The sequence below is a fragment of the Nycticebus coucang genome, chromosome 7 (assembly GCF_027406575.1).
Source record: "Nycticebus coucang isolate mNycCou1 chromosome 7, mNycCou1.pri, whole genome shotgun sequence".
NCBI lineage: Eukaryota > Metazoa > Chordata > Mammalia > Primates > Lorisidae > Nycticebus > Nycticebus coucang.
The window spans coordinates 137,520,500-137,535,115 of NC_069786.1; the positions used below are offsets into that span (position 1 = coordinate 137,520,500).

The 14,616-nt window shown below is 51.6% G+C and overlaps 2 protein-coding genes across 6 annotated transcripts in view; one reads left to right on the plus strand and one right to left on the minus strand.

The window, feature by feature from the left end:
- ATG4B (autophagy related 4B cysteine peptidase) overlaps positions 1-2,184 on the plus strand; it is a 33,488-nt gene extending 31,304 nt beyond the window's left edge. For all 3 annotated transcript variants that reach the window (XM_053597241.1, XM_053597238.1, XM_053597240.1), the window contains one exon: positions 598-2,184. In XM_053597241.1, the coding sequence (XP_053453216.1) occupies positions 598-671 (74 nt within the window). In that variant the 3' untranslated portion in view covers positions 672-2,184. The remainder of the gene's footprint in view (positions 1-597) is intronic.
- Positions 2,185-4,649: 2,465 nt separating this feature from the next.
- On the minus strand, positions 4,650-14,616 carry DTYMK (deoxythymidylate kinase). 3 transcript variants are annotated; one of them, XM_053597265.1, is made up of 5 exons: positions 14,078-14,607; positions 13,219-13,327; positions 10,800-10,890; positions 6,509-6,634; positions 4,650-5,122 (listed from the first exon to the last, which is right to left on the minus strand). In XM_053597265.1, exons 1-5 carry the CDS (start codon positions 14,244-14,246, stop codon positions 5,012-5,014), a joined length of 606 nt encoding a protein of 201 aa, XP_053453240.1. In that variant the 5' UTR covers positions 14,247-14,607; the 3' UTR covers positions 4,650-5,011. The 3 variants fall into 3 exon arrangements, with proteins under 3 accessions (XP_053453240.1, XP_053453239.1, XP_053453241.1); XM_053597264.1 differs by having other exon boundaries at positions 6,509-6,706; positions 14,078-14,605; XM_053597266.1 differs by lacking the exon at positions 10,800-10,890 and having other exon boundaries at positions 14,078-14,616.

Consider the following 14,616-nt stretch of genomic DNA (forward strand, 5'->3'; position numbering starts at 1 on the left):
TTGCTTCCCCAAGGCCTGGTCCTTTCACTTTGAACCAGTTAGGTTTGTGTGAGCCTCATCCAACACTGGGCCCTACCCAGGATGCCGTGGCTCTGGATATGTTCCACAGTATCCTTGGGGCCCTGGAGACAGGATGCTCCAGGCTCTCTGATAATGCAGTCCAGCAGTGGAGCCACTGGCCACAGATGGCACTGACCACCCTCAGTGGTCAACGTGCCTGTGGAACCAGCCCCAGCCTGGCATCACATGGCAGCAGGTGGACTCAGAGCCCGGAGCTCCCTGTAGTGAAGAGGTTATGTGGCCCTGAACGTATCGCCTCCCACCTCTGTCAGTCTCACTGTGATGAACCCCACGAGGTGGAGGGGAACGGAGTCTGCTCCTGACAGACCACAGGGGTCAGGGTGCTGGCCCAAGCACCCAGCAGGCACAGCCAAGAGTCTGCTTCTCTTGTCACACTGGGCAGCCTTGGCACCCCTTGGGCGTGAGGCCACCGCACAGGCACTGTTTGGTCTGTCCCCTTCTTTCAGCAGCTGTCACCCCACACTACAAAAGAGCCTACAAGAGACCTTTGCTGAGATTGTATCGTGTTTCTTCTAGATTCTTCTGATGTAGAGCGACTGGAAAGATTCTTCGACTCAGAAGATGAAGACTTTGAGATCTTGTCCCTTTGAAATCTGGGGGTTGGGGGGTAGCCTCCGCTGGCCCTTGCTGGTGCCACTGCATTTCATCCATCCAGCCTGCTGAGTGCTGTGCACCCCGTGCTCCACCCAGGGGCTGCCACACTCTGCTCATGGATTGATGCCTGGAGTCAGACTGCCCAGCCCGGTCCTTGCCAGGGTCTCACATCCACAGGAAGAGCCGTAAACCAGGAGCTTCCAGAGTTCACCTCCGGACACTGCCAGCCTTGCCTTAGCACATCGGCTTCAGTCCCACTTCCTCCTAGGCGGCAGCTCTGTGGTTTGTTTGGAATTAAAGTCCTGTTTGAAAGGCACAGCACAGACATGGATTTCTGGGCACCTCCCAAGTCAGCCTCAGAAGACCTGCAGGTTGGTGTATGAGGAGTGATGGCCACTGTGGCCTCGAGCTGTGGACTGGGCTGCTCATGCCGGGTCAGGTGAGCTCATGGCCATGTCCCCTCTGCCCCATGTGGTTTTTCAAGGGCTACCTCAGTAGGAGAACAGGTGGAAGGAATGGCAGCAGGCTCTCCCCTGCTCAGGGGAGATAAGCATCGGAGGGTGAGGCCTATGGGAATCCAAAGACATCCCTGCACAGGATGCAGTGTGGATGGCCTGGGTTGAGGGCAGCAGGTTGCCCAGGGTGTCTGGAGCAACAGTCCTCGGAAGGTCCGTGTCAGGGCACAGCCTTTTCTCCTTCAAGGGGTGTGGCATCTCAAGATGCACCATTTGCTGCCGCTTGCTTATCACACCAGCTTCCCCAGTGACGGGCAAGGACAGGGAGGTCCCCTTCCTATAATACTCGGCCTGGGAGTGAGCTGGGGCATGCTCCGCCTTCAAGCCTTTCTGTTTTCGCCTTGCTCAGAATTGCCTATGTGGGTCAGAGGCTTTAGATGGTTGGGGCCCAACAGGTCAGACCCCAGCATTGTGGTGTATGAAGGCCACACAGCAGGGCTAGGCACAGCTGGCAGTCTCCAGACCCCTCTCACCATTACTTTCAGCACCTAACAGCTTTAATTTAGCCCCAGTGTCCTGGGCCTCAGGTGTGCCATTGCCACCTTAGTCTGCTGTCCTGTCACTAGATGTAGCAAGAGGGTTTGGGGAGCTTGCTGGTGACGGCTGCAGGGACCTTTCTTACAAGCACGTGGCTCAGAATTGGCTTCTGTTTGGGCAGACTGGGGGCCAAGCCACACTGACCACTAGCAAAGAGCACCTCCAGCCCCCAAGTGTTGATGACATAATTTATTTCCTTATTCCTTTTTTCTTCCCTCCCCCCCCCCTCCAAGATGTAGTTGGGTGGAAAGGAGGGAGGCTAGACACTATATTCCTGGAGAGCTCCACATCCCGCTAGGGACAGAGGAAGTTGGGCTGCAGTGGAAGTAAGTGGACACCTTGACCAAAGGGGAGCTCTGTCTTGTGTGTTTTGAAAAAGGCTTACTAAAGAGAATGTCCATTCTTAGTATAGTTTGCAGTTCTTAATGGTAAATAATAACAATTTCAGTAGAAAACAGTTTGTGTCTATTAATTCTTTCTCAAGTTAGAGTTGGATGTGATTTCCAGAAAAATAGCGTTTCAGCCCATAACAGCACATGTAAAGGATGTGGTGGTCTAGCATGAGTGAGCCTGTCCTGCTCCCAACCTGGCTCTCTGCACACTGTCATGTTTGTCCTCCCATATGTTGGGTGAATATGACCCTAAAAGGAAAAAGTGTAAGAAAAGTGATTTTAGAAAAATGAAATGGCAGCTCATCCTCAACAGAAGTTGTAGAAAGTGCTTCACCTGTAGAATCGATTTGCCTCAGGTGGTTTATAACAGCAGAACTTTGCAGGCTGTGACTGGCCTGGTAAGAGGAGGGACACATCTAGGTACAGCAAGGACATCACTCACCCTGCCCCACAGTATCACAATGGGACAACCCTGGGTGCTCTGACCAACACCTCATCCTCCGGTGTAGGTCTGAAGTGCCCAGATCTTGCCAGGAAAGAAGGAAGCTCTGCTGGGGCCAGACCCACGTAACTGGGGTCACAGAAGTTGAGTCTCAGATGCCACATCAGGTCCTTGTGCTGCCATAGACTGAGCCCAGAGGGCAAAGCCAGACCCTGCAGTTGCAGGGCTGGTCTTGCTGGAGTTTCAGGGAAAGGGGTTCCTGGCCTTTTCCAGCCTCATTGCCTCCATGGCCCATGGCCCCTTCGTCCACCTTCAGAGCCAGCAGCATCATCTCTGGCCTCCCCAGGACTAGCCCTCCTGCTTCCCTGTTACAGGAAGCCCCCCAGATGACATTGGGCCCACCTAGATAATGCATGACAATCTTCCTTCTCAAGCCCCTTTCAGTTTACCCAAATGTCACCTCCTTTTGACTGAATTTGTTTCTGGCCACAGAAGGGAGTGCTGAGACCACAACTGTTAACCCACTGTGGGGTGACAGACCCTGCCTGACTTCCTCTCCAGCACAGTACTGCTCTGTTGGGCCTATTCTACCAGGAAGTGTCGTCTAATCACTCACTCCAAGTCTGGGCACAGTGGCTCTCACCTGTAATCTCAGCACTCACTCTAGGAGGCTCGGGTAGCAGTATCCTTTGAGGCTGAGTTGGAGACCAGGCTCTGTGCCCATAGCTCAGCCCCATGCACCGTGACTGGTGGGTTCGAGCCTGGCCCGGGCCTGCTAAACAATGACAACTGCAACCAAAAAATAGCCAGGCATTGTGATGGGCACCTATAGTCTCAGCTACTTGGGAGTCTGAGGCAAGAGAATTGTTTAAGCCCAGGAGTTTGAGGTTGCTGTGACCAGTGATGCTATCGCACTCTACAGAGGGTGACAAAGTGAGACTCTGTCTCAATTAAGAAAAAAAAAAAAATTGGAGACCAGCAAGAGCAAGATCCCATCTCTATTAAAAACAGAAAAACTAGTCCCAGCTACTTGGGAGGCTGAGGCAGGATTGCTTGAGCCCTGGAGTCTGAGGTTGCAGTAAGCCATGGTGCCATAGCACAGAACAAAACTGTCTCAAATAAAAAGGGAATGAAGGTGCAGTGCCTGTGGCTCACAGGAGTAGGGCGCCAGCCCCATATGCCAGAGGTGGAGAGTTCAAACCCAGCCCTGGCCAAAAACTGCAAAAAAAAAGGAATGAAAAGCTCCAGGATTAATAGCCAGGTGTTGTGGCGGGCGCCTGTAGTCCCAGCTGCTCGGGAGGCTGAGGCAAGAGAATCGCGTAAGCCCAAGAGTTAAGAGGTTGCTGTGAGCCGTGTGACGCCACGGCACTCTACCCGAGGGCGGTACAGTGAGACTCTGTCTCTACAAAAATAAAAAAAAAAAAAAGAAAAGAAAAGCTCCAGGATTATAATGAAAATAACAACAAAGGGCTGGGCATGGTGGCTCACACCTGTAATTCCCAGCATTCTGGAAAGCAAAGGCGGGTGGATTGTCTGAGCTCACAGGTTTGAGAGCAGCCCTGAGCCAGCACAAAGACCCTGCCTCTAAAAACAGCCAGGCTTTGTGGTGGGCGCCTATAGTCCTATCTACTCAAGAGGCTGAAACCAGAGAATCACTTGAGCCCCAGAGTTAGACACTGCTGTGAGCTATAATACCACGGCACTCTACCAAGGGTGACAAAGTGAGACTGTCTTGGGGAAAAAAAAAACAACAGCAAAGTTAACATCCATGTGTTGAGAAGATTACTGTACATGTACACTCAGAAAACGGCTGAGCTGAGGTGGATGAGGCCAGGACACAGGCACAGAGCCAGGGCCATGGCTACAGCTAGGAATCCCTAAACTAGCAGGAAGCCACTCAGGAGTGTCCTCCCTCAGCTAGTATCTAAGAAAAGTCTTCAAGGGCCAGCAGGGTGGCACACACCAGTATTCAGCTACTCAGAAGGCTGAAGTGGGAGCACTTGTCCCTAGGAGTTCAAATCCAGCCTGGGCAACATACTGAGACCCCTGTGAAATAAAATTTTAAAAACAAGTGAATCCTTTCACAAACACATTTTCAGGTCAATTTTTATTAGTGCCTATAAGAAATTTAGGAGAATTTTATCTGATTACCATTTCCAGTGATCTCAATGAAACTGCTCAGAGTTATCATTAAAGTTCAAGTAGAAAACATAATATAGTGACATCTTCAGGATAAAGGCAAGGACAGAGGAAAACTGTTCCACTGTGGATGTGTCTACACCACTAGCATCCCCAATTGCAGGGGTCCCTGGTACACCTAACCTAGGTCAAGAGAGGTCTGACCTGAGGTTTGTGCCACTAGGCAAAAGCTCCTGCAATTGTGGAATCTGAATTTTGCTGGGTACTCAGGCCTTCCTTGAGGGGCAGGTGTCTTTGGGGGCAGCCTGAGGTCACTTCCACAGCTCCCCCAGTGGCCTCTGCATGGCCGTACAGATGACATCCTCACACAGCGCAAGGATCTCCACATGGATGTCTTCAATGCTTCTGGAGGCATCAACTATCTGTTCTCACAGGGATTCAGGAGAAAAAGGCAGCCATTAATGCTTTCCCTTCTGTTCTCAGTGCACATGGAATTTCTCATGGGCCAGGCTCTCGACAGGTAGCCCCAGACTTCATCGCACAGCACAAACATCTCTGGGATCCTTCAGTCCACACCCCTCTCAACCTCCACAGCTGCCCTATCCTTGCCATGGTCCAGATGCAAGAGAAACAGTGCGACAACTGCCCACTTCTTCCTGCGCGGGCCTTTTTAAGTGTCTACCAGCAGGACAAGAGAGGCGGGAGGGACCTGGGAGCTGATCACACCCCACGGCAAACACTGATGCTTAGGGACTGTCCCAGCTCACAACAGAGAAACAGGCCCAGCGGGCAGCCCTTGCACAGTCTGTCCTCCCATGACTCACTAGAGGTGTTTAGACAGAATGGGCAGGCCCTACAGCAGAAGCTGCATGGCAGGACCTGTTCTTTTGGGACAGATGCATCTTAACAGCCATGCTGTACTCCCACATGAACAGCATGAGGATCATCGGCCCATAAGCTGTGTCTCCACTAGAGGGGAGGTGTGAGGGACCCAGGAGCACCAGCCTGCCCAGGGAGCCGCCTCTTCTATCAGCTGGGCCAGTGGCCTTAGCTCTGGCAGGGCTGGCCGAGGTTGTCCTCAAACCTACAGTGCAGCAATTTCAGGAAAACCCAGGTGCAGAAGCACCAGAAAGTAACTATATGCTACTGAAAGTGACTTCCTACACAGTGTGACCCCTTGCAGGTGTCACCTCCCTAGCCAACATCCAAGATGGCTCTTGACACTAGCTTAGAGCAAAAGAGACAGTGGCTTTCACGGAAAAGGGTGCCATTATTTTTACCCGTTTCAGAAAAAAGACTATATAACTAACCAGCAGTGTCTGTAGACAGAACCACTGGGGCTGGGATGAGATTCCAACCCTGCTCTGAAGGAAGAGCTCACAGGACTAAGCTCTGTACAGGCAGTGGCCACAAATGGCAGGTGGGAGGGAAGGCAGCCAGCTTGGTAGTCAGATCACCTGGGAGTAGTTGAGGCTAAGCCCTGGACTGCACCTGGGGACCCAGGTGCACAGACTGTCCTGGGCACAGAGGGCTGGGCAAAACCAGCGATGGGAGCTGCAGGATAAAGCTAGGGCTCATTATCTGCAGAAGGGCCGCACATGCAGGATTGCTCAAGCCCCTCACCCACCAGATGGCACCAAAGCCTGGTGGTATGCAGAACCCACCAGAGCGTCAGAACATGCCAGAAGTGAGAACCAGAGGACCTACTATGGGAAAACCAGCCAGGAAAGACAGCAGCGCTGCTGGAGGCCACTGCGGTCAGTGCAAGCTGGACCCTGCTTGCTGGCTCCTGGGCTGTAACTCCTCACCTTCCAGTTCAGTGTTGTGTCCGCCATGAGCTGGTGGAAACGCTGCAGGGCTCGCTCCTGGAAGGGCCTGTCCTCATAGCGCTCCTGGCCAAACTCACCCCGCATAGCGGCATCTGCCAGCTGCAGCTGCAGGAACAGGACCAGGTCAGGTTTGGGAAGGCCCACATCCGGTTGCTTGCACCAATCCAAGGAAAAATTCTACAAAGAAAACACCCAGCAGGGAGCAAAAGCTCAGCGGGGTCCAGGTTTTTTCTTAAGTCATAAGAAAGGGGTGATAGGGCGGCACCTGTGGCTCAGTGAGTAGGGCGCTGGCCCCATATGCCGAGGGTGGCGGGTTTGGACCCAGCCCCAGCCAAACTGCAACAGAAAAATAGCCAGGTATTGTGGCGCGCACCTGTAGTCCCAGCTGCTTGGGAGGCTGAGGCAAGAGAATCGCATAAGCCCAAGAGTTAGATTTGCTGTGAGCCGTGTGACGCCACAGCACTCTACCCGAGGGCGGTACAGTGAGACTCTGTCTCTACAAAAAAAAAAAAAAGGGGGATAACGAGGGGACACTAGATGAGGTATCAAGAAATGAGAATTCCGGGTGGTGCCTGTAGCTCAAACGGCTAAGGCGCCAGCTACTACACCAGAGCTAGAGAGTTCGAATCCAGCCCGGATCTGCCAAACAATGACAACTACAACCAAAATATAGCCAGGTGTTGTGGTGGATGCCTGTAGTCCCAGCTACTCAGGAGGCTGAGGCAAAAGAATCGCTTAAGTCCAGGAGTTTGAGGTTGCTGTGAGCTGTGACACTACAGCACTCTACCCAGGGCTATAGCTTGAGGCTGTTTCGAAAAAGAAATGAGAGGGCGGCGATTGAGGCTCAGTGGGTAGGTCGCCCACCCCATATACTGAGGGTGGCGGGTTCAAACTCAGCCCCGGCCAAACTACAACAAAAAATAGCCAGGGGTTGTGGCAGGCACCAGTGGTCCCAGCTACTCGGAAGGCTGAGGCAAGAGAATTGCCTAAGCCCAGGAGTTGGAGGTTGCTGTGAGCTGTGTGACGCCACAGCACGCTACCCAGGGTGGTAAAGTGAGACTCTGTCTCTTTGGAAAAAAAAAAAAAGAAGAAAAATGAAAATTCCATCTCCGTGCCTGTAGCACAGTGGTTATGCCATCAGCCACATATACATACACCTAGGCTGTCAGGTTCAAACCCAGCTTAGGCCAGCTAAGCAACAATGACAACTGCAACAAAAATAGCTGGGCGTTGTGGTGGGCACCTGTAGTTCCAGCTACTTGGGAGACTCAAGCAAGAGAATTTCTTAAGCCCAAGAGTTGGAGGTTGCCAGGAGCTATGACAACACAGCACTCTACTGAGGGCAACACAGTGAGACTCTGTCTCAAAAAAAAAAAAAAAAAAAAAAGACAAAATTTCTACAAAATCGTGTCTTTTTATTTTTTAAATCTGAAATGTACTGCTTTCCCCCTTCTTGGGTTTTTCTTTTGCTAACACACACATCAGTAGACAGAGCAGCACAGGGCACCACATCCTGGTCACCCACAGCCCAGGACCTGCAGCTGGATCTCCTGATGCAGCCCCTGACCCTCTGTCCAGGATTAAGCAGTTGGCAGAGACTCCCACAGTCCACCTGCTGAGGAAGCCTGAGTTGGAGAGCAGAGCAGAACCCCCACTGTGACCTTTTACTCATATCCACCAAGGCATCAGCCCCCTTCAGAAGAGCAGGAGAGAGACTGGCAACCCTGGAACCCACTGTGTGTAGCCCCCAACCCTGTACCCACATGCCAGCCCCACCAGACAGGGCTGTGCCAATCTCAGGGCACCTGCCCTCCACACGGTATCCCCATTTCTGGAGGAAAGGTACAGCCAGAAAGGCTGTGACTCAAGGCCATATGGCACAAGACACACTAAGAGCTCAAGAAGTGAGCTTCCCCCTAGGACTGCACCAGCGAGGTGCAAGCACACAAAGGACAAGCCCACCAACCAACTTGCTTCGTCAACCAAGTCTTGTCCCTGTTATACAAATTTAACACTTCATAAGGGAAGGACTCCAGCTTACACATGAAAAAATGACAACATTGGGCGGCGCCTGTGGCTCAGCGGGTAGGGCGCCGGCCCCATATGCTGAGGGTGGCGGGTTCAAACCTGGCCCCGGCCAAACTGCAACAACAAAATAGCCGGGCGTTGTGGCGGGCGCCTGTAGTCCCAGCTACTCGGGAGGCTGAGGCAAGAGAATCGCCTAAGCCCAAGAGTTAGAGGTTGCTGTGAGCTGTGTGATGCCACGGCACTCTACCCGAGGGCAGTACAGTGAGACTCTGTCTCTAAAAAAAAAAAAAAAAAAGAATTTCAGGCTCAGGGGCGGTGCCTGTGGCTCAGTGAGTAGGGCGCTGGCCCCATATGCCGAGGGTGGCAGGTTCAAACCCAACTCCGGCCAAACTGCAACAACAAAAAAAATAGCCAGGCGTTGTGGTGGGCGCCTGTAGTCCCAGCTGCTCGGGAGGCTGAGGCAAGAGAATCGTGTGAGCCCAAGAGTTAGAGGTTGCTGTGAGCTGTGTGACATCACGGCACTCTACCCAAGGGCGGTACAGTGAGACTATGTCTCTACAAAAAAAAAAAAAAGAAAAAAAGAAAAAATGACAACATTAAAGACTACCATTTATATAACTATTATAGACCCATAATAATAACAAAAAGAGGCGTCTTTGTCTACCTGCCCTGGCATGGAGGCCTGTTCACTGTCTATGGTGGATGTATCTTCCTCTGTACACCTGTATCTTGCTCTTACTCTGTAAACCTACCATTCTCTTCCCCAATAAACTTTGTTTCATGCTTGCCTTAAAAAAATAAAATAAAAGGTGATCATTTTGGAGCTTTTATCATGAGAAAGAGAAGACATCACGTCTTTTGATGGGAGAAGCTGACAAGTAGCTCTTGCAAACACAAAACATTTTTAAAAATGTAATATAAGGCTGGGTATTACACCAGTAATCCTAGCACTCTGGGAGGCCAAGGCAAGTGGATCCCTTGAGCTCAGAAGTTCATGACCAGCCTAAGCAAGAGCAAGACCCCATTTGTACTAAAAATAGAAAAACTAGCAACTACCACTAGGTGTTGTGGTAGGTGCCTCTAGGCTAACATCACTGACACCACTGCACTCTAACCTGGGTGACAGAGTGAGACTATAATCTCGAAAAAGAAAAAAAAAAAAAAAAAGTTTGAATATATGGACTTTTATGAAATTCTTTTTTCATTGTAATAAATACATGTATGGAGCCAGGCAAGATGGCTCACGCCTATAATCCTAGCACTCTGGGAGATGAGAAGGGTAGACTCCCTGAGCTCACAGGTTTGAGACCAGCCTGAGCTAGAACAAGATCTCATCTCTAAAAGTAGCCAGGCATTGTAACAGACACCTATATTCTCAGCTACATGGGAGGCTAAGGCAAGAGAATCACTTGAGCCCAGGAATTTGAGATTGCTGTGAGCTGTGATGCCACAGCACTCTACCAAGGGCGACAAAGTGAGACTCTGTTTCAAAATAAATAAATAAATAAATAAATAAATAAATTCATGTATGTGCCAGGTATGGTTGGTCACACCTCTCATCCCAGCACTCTGGGAGACTGAGGCAGGTGGATTACCTGAGCTCAGGAGCTTAAGATCAGCCTGAGCAAGAGTGAGACCCTACCTCAACTAAAAACAGAAAAACCAGCCTGGTCTGTAGTCCCAGCTACTCAGGAGGCTGAGGCAAGAGGATCCGTTAAGCCCAAGAGTTTGAGGTTGCTGAGAGCTATGATGCCATGGCACTCTACCTACGGTGACAGAAGTGAGACTTCTGTCTCAAATAAAAAAAAAAAAAAAAAAGGCTCGGCACCTGTTGCTCAAGCAGCTAGGGCGCCAGTCACATACACTGGAGCTGGTGGGTTCGAATCCAGCCCGGGCCTGTCAAACAATGACAACTACAACCAAAAAATAGCCAGGCCTGTGGCAAGCGCCTGTAGTCCCAGCTACTTGGGAGGCTGAGACAAGAGAATCAATTGCTTGAGCCCAAGAGGTGGAGGTTGCTATGAGCTGTGGAGACCATGGCACTCTACCCAGGGTTACAGCTTGAGACTCTGTCTCAAGGAAAGAAAAAAAAATTAATCTAGCAAAAAGATAAAAGGAATCTAGGAATCATAAAAATCCAAAGAACAAGTCAAATGTGTGTCACTCGTGCTATAAGTGACATTGTGCAGAGGGCAGTTCTGAGTCCACATGTTCAGTCCACAGAAAGCCAAGCAGCACTCACCTCCTTGGCGCTTGTGAAGGCAACACCAGAAAATGCGTATCTGTCCACGATGAGGGTCACACCCTGGCTCAACTTTTCCTTAATTAATGGCCTGAAAAACAGAATACTCCTGAGAGCTGGCCTTGGCTGCACAGGCCCTGAATATCCTGCTTGAGTTATCCTAATGGTACAACTCAGAACTCCCGTACAGTAACAACTACAGCACAGTGACTTGTAACCTTGTTTACCTTCCAAAATGCTCTGCATTTTCTCTTTAGAAGGAGCCATGAAGGGGCCCCCAGCAAATCCCTCCATGGAAAAGACAACCCCACTAAACAGCAACAACACATCTGAGAAAACCAGATAGCCTATAAACACAAGTAGGTAAAAGAAGGAAAAGCCTTCTTAGCTGTCTGCGCAGGGGCAGCCATACCCCGCTGAAATGAAGAACCACCAAGGTGGTGGCTGAGAGGGGACAAGGTAAGCAAGTGATGTACCACACTCATGTCCCAAGCCTGGGCTCCAAGGATGTTCTCAACCAAACCACCACACAGTCAACAGCATCCCACAACCACCAAGACTGGAGATGTGCAAAGATGAGAGGCTAATGTTTGCAAGAAATTATCACTTAGGCTTGGCACCTGTGGCTCAAACAGCTAAGGCGCCAGCCACATACACCTGAGCTAGCGGGTTCGAATCCAGCCCAGACCCACCAAACAACGACAGCTGCAACCAAAAAATAGCCGGGAGTTGTGGCAGACGCCTAGCCCAGCTACTTAGGAGGTGGAGGCAGGAGAATCGCTTGAGCCCAGGAGTTAGAGGTTGCTGTGAGCTATGATGCCATGGCACTCTACCCAAGGCAAAAGCTTGAGGCTCTGTCTAAAAAAAAAAAAAAGAAATATCACTTAAGGCTCAGTGCCCATAGCTCAATGGTTAGCTCAATCCCCGGCCACATACACCAGGGATGTCAGGTTCGAACTCGGCCCAGGCCTGCTAAACAACAACAACAAAAATAGCCAGGCTATGTGGCAGGCACCTGTAGTCCCAGCTACTTGGGAGGCTGAGGCAAGAGACTCACTTAAGCCCAAGAGTTTGAGGTTGCTGTGAGTTGTGACACCATAGCACTCTACAGAGGGCAACCTAGTGACTCTATCTCAAAAATAAAAAAGTATCACTTAAGCCAGAGAAAGTCAAGGGACATACATTCTTCCCAGCCAGTCTCACTGGAGACCTTCAGATCACATGGACACCCATGTGATGAGAGGCAAGTGATCTTTTACAAAGGAGCAAATAGGGTGGTGCCTATGGCTCACGGGGTAGGGCGCCGGCCTCATATGCCAAGGGTGGTGGGTTCAAACCCAGCCCTGGCCAAACTGCAACAAAAAAATAGCCAGGCGTTGTGGCGGGCGCCTGTAGTCCCAGCTGCTTGGGAGGCTGAGGCAAGAGAATCGCGTAAGCCCATGAGTTAGAGGTTGCTGTGAGCCGTGTGAGGTCATGGCACTCTACCCGAGAACGGTACAGGGAGACTCTGTCTCTACAAAAAAATAAATAAATAAATAAGAATGTATTAAAAAAAAAAAAAAAGACTGGCATCAGGCAGTGCCTGTGGCTCAAAGGAGTAGGGTAACAGCCCCATATACTGGAGGTGGCGGGTTCAAACCTACCCCGGCCAAAAAGAAAAAAAAAAGACTGGCTTCAGGGTCCACGCCTGTAATCCTAGCATTCTGGGAGGCCAAGGTGGGTGGATTGCCTGAGCTCAGGGTTCAAGACTCCATCTCTGAAAATAGCTGGGTGTTGTGGTGGGCATCTGTAGTCTCAGCTACTTGAGAGGCAGAGGGAAGAGAATAGCTTGAGTCCAAGAGTTTGACATGGCTGTGAGCTATGACACAATAGCACTCTACTGAGGGGGACAAAGTGAGACTCTGTCTCAAAAAAAGAAAAGAAAAAACAAATGCGGTAGGAGGAAGGAAAGGCATGAATTAATGCTCTTTGGGAACTATACTACATCTTCTCACTGATGCATAAAAGAACCTTGTAGGCTTGGCGCCTGTAGCTCAGCGGCTAGGGCACCAGCAACATATACTGGAGCTGGTGAATTCAAACACAGACTAGGCCTGCCAAAACAACAATGACAACTACCAAAAAAAAAAAAAAAAATAGCCGCACACTGTAGCAGGCTCCTGTAGTCCCAGCTACTTGGGAGGCTGAGGGAAGAGAATGGCTTAAGCCCAAGAGTCTCAGGCTGCTCTGAGCTATGACGCCAGCTATGACGGGCACTCCACCAAGGGCAACACAGTGAGACTCTGTCTCAAACATAAATAAATAACGTTGTAAACACTAAGCACAACCTCAGCACCAGCATAACTGTCAGGATCATTCACTGAGCCTCAGGGGGAAGCAAACGCCGGGAAGGAGGGCAGCAGTGCCATCGTGTTCTTACACTTGTTCCCAGCGGTTTGCAGAAAAAAGCAGATGCACAGAGTGGTCCTCCACCTCACTTTTTTTTCCCAAGTAGGAACTCAGAAGTTTTCCAATTTCGGTTGATCTTTCTGGAAAAAGAGAAAAACACAGATAAAAATGAGGACGTGTGGGCGCCGGCCCCATATACCGAGGGTGGCGGGTTCAAACCCGGCCCCGGCCAAAAACTGCCACCCACACACACACACACACACACACAAAAAAAAAATGCTCAAGGAACCTTCTGCTCCATCCCCCTGCGTCGTTAACACCTTAAGCTGTCTCTAGGTACCGACGGCATTTTCTGGGCACTTTCCGGCCTGAAGCTTCTCTCCTGACTTTACAAACATAACCCCGGCCTCTACCGTGCCCCCGCCTGCCAGAAATAGAATTTAAAATGCGGGGCGGCGCCTGTGGCTCAGTGAGTAGGGCGCCGGCCCCATATGCCGAGGGTGGCGGGTTCAAACCCAGCCACGGCCAAACTGCAACCAAAAAATAGCCGGGCGTTGTGGTGGGCACCTGTAGTCCCAGCTGCTCGGGAGGCTGAGGCAAGAGAATCGTAAGCCCAAGAGCTGGAGGTTGCTGTGAGCCGTGTGACGCCACGGCACTCTACCCGAGAGCGGTACAGTGAGACTCTGTATTTACAAAAAAAATAAAATAAAATAAATAAAATGCGTTCGCAGTCCATGAGAGGGCGGCGAGCTACCCCAACAATAAAGAAGTGCCCAAGCACGCGGGGACCAGACTCAGACCGCGGAGACGGAAGCAGCGTGGGCGAAAGCGAGAGCCTGCGGTGCCCCCACATATATGCTTCGGGCCCGCGCTCTGCGGACACCACCCACCTGGGAACCGGAGCAACTCGGCGCGGCGCCCCGCGGAGCACAGCGCGGACACCAGCCTGCAGGCCTGGGTGCTCTTCCCGGCGCGGTCCACGCCCTCCAGCACAATTAGCGCTCCGCGTCGACCCGCCATTGTCGCGCGGCATACCGCGCCGCCGCCCGCCGTTCCCATTGGCCAGCGTCAGCAGCGCGCGCCAGAGCGCTTGTATTTCCAGCCACTGGCCAGATTGGCTGGAGTACGCCGGGGGTGGGGTCGACGCCCGCGCGATCCTCAACGGTCGCGCAGCCTCCCGGATGGTCTCCAGGGTTTCCGTTGCGGAGGTCTGCGTGCCGTGACGCGCTTAAGCCTCCGTTATCGCGCACGCGCACGGTTGCTCACTGTGGTGGTGCGGGAACTGCGGGCCGGAGTCCCGAGTCGGGGTTCTCGGCGCGGACTTGGGGGCCGCGGGTCTCAGGGGACAGCCCCAGCGAGGTGTGCAGGCTGTGCCAGGTCGAGGCTGTTCTTCAATCGCAGGATCTGAGCCAGGGGCTTAACCAGGCTG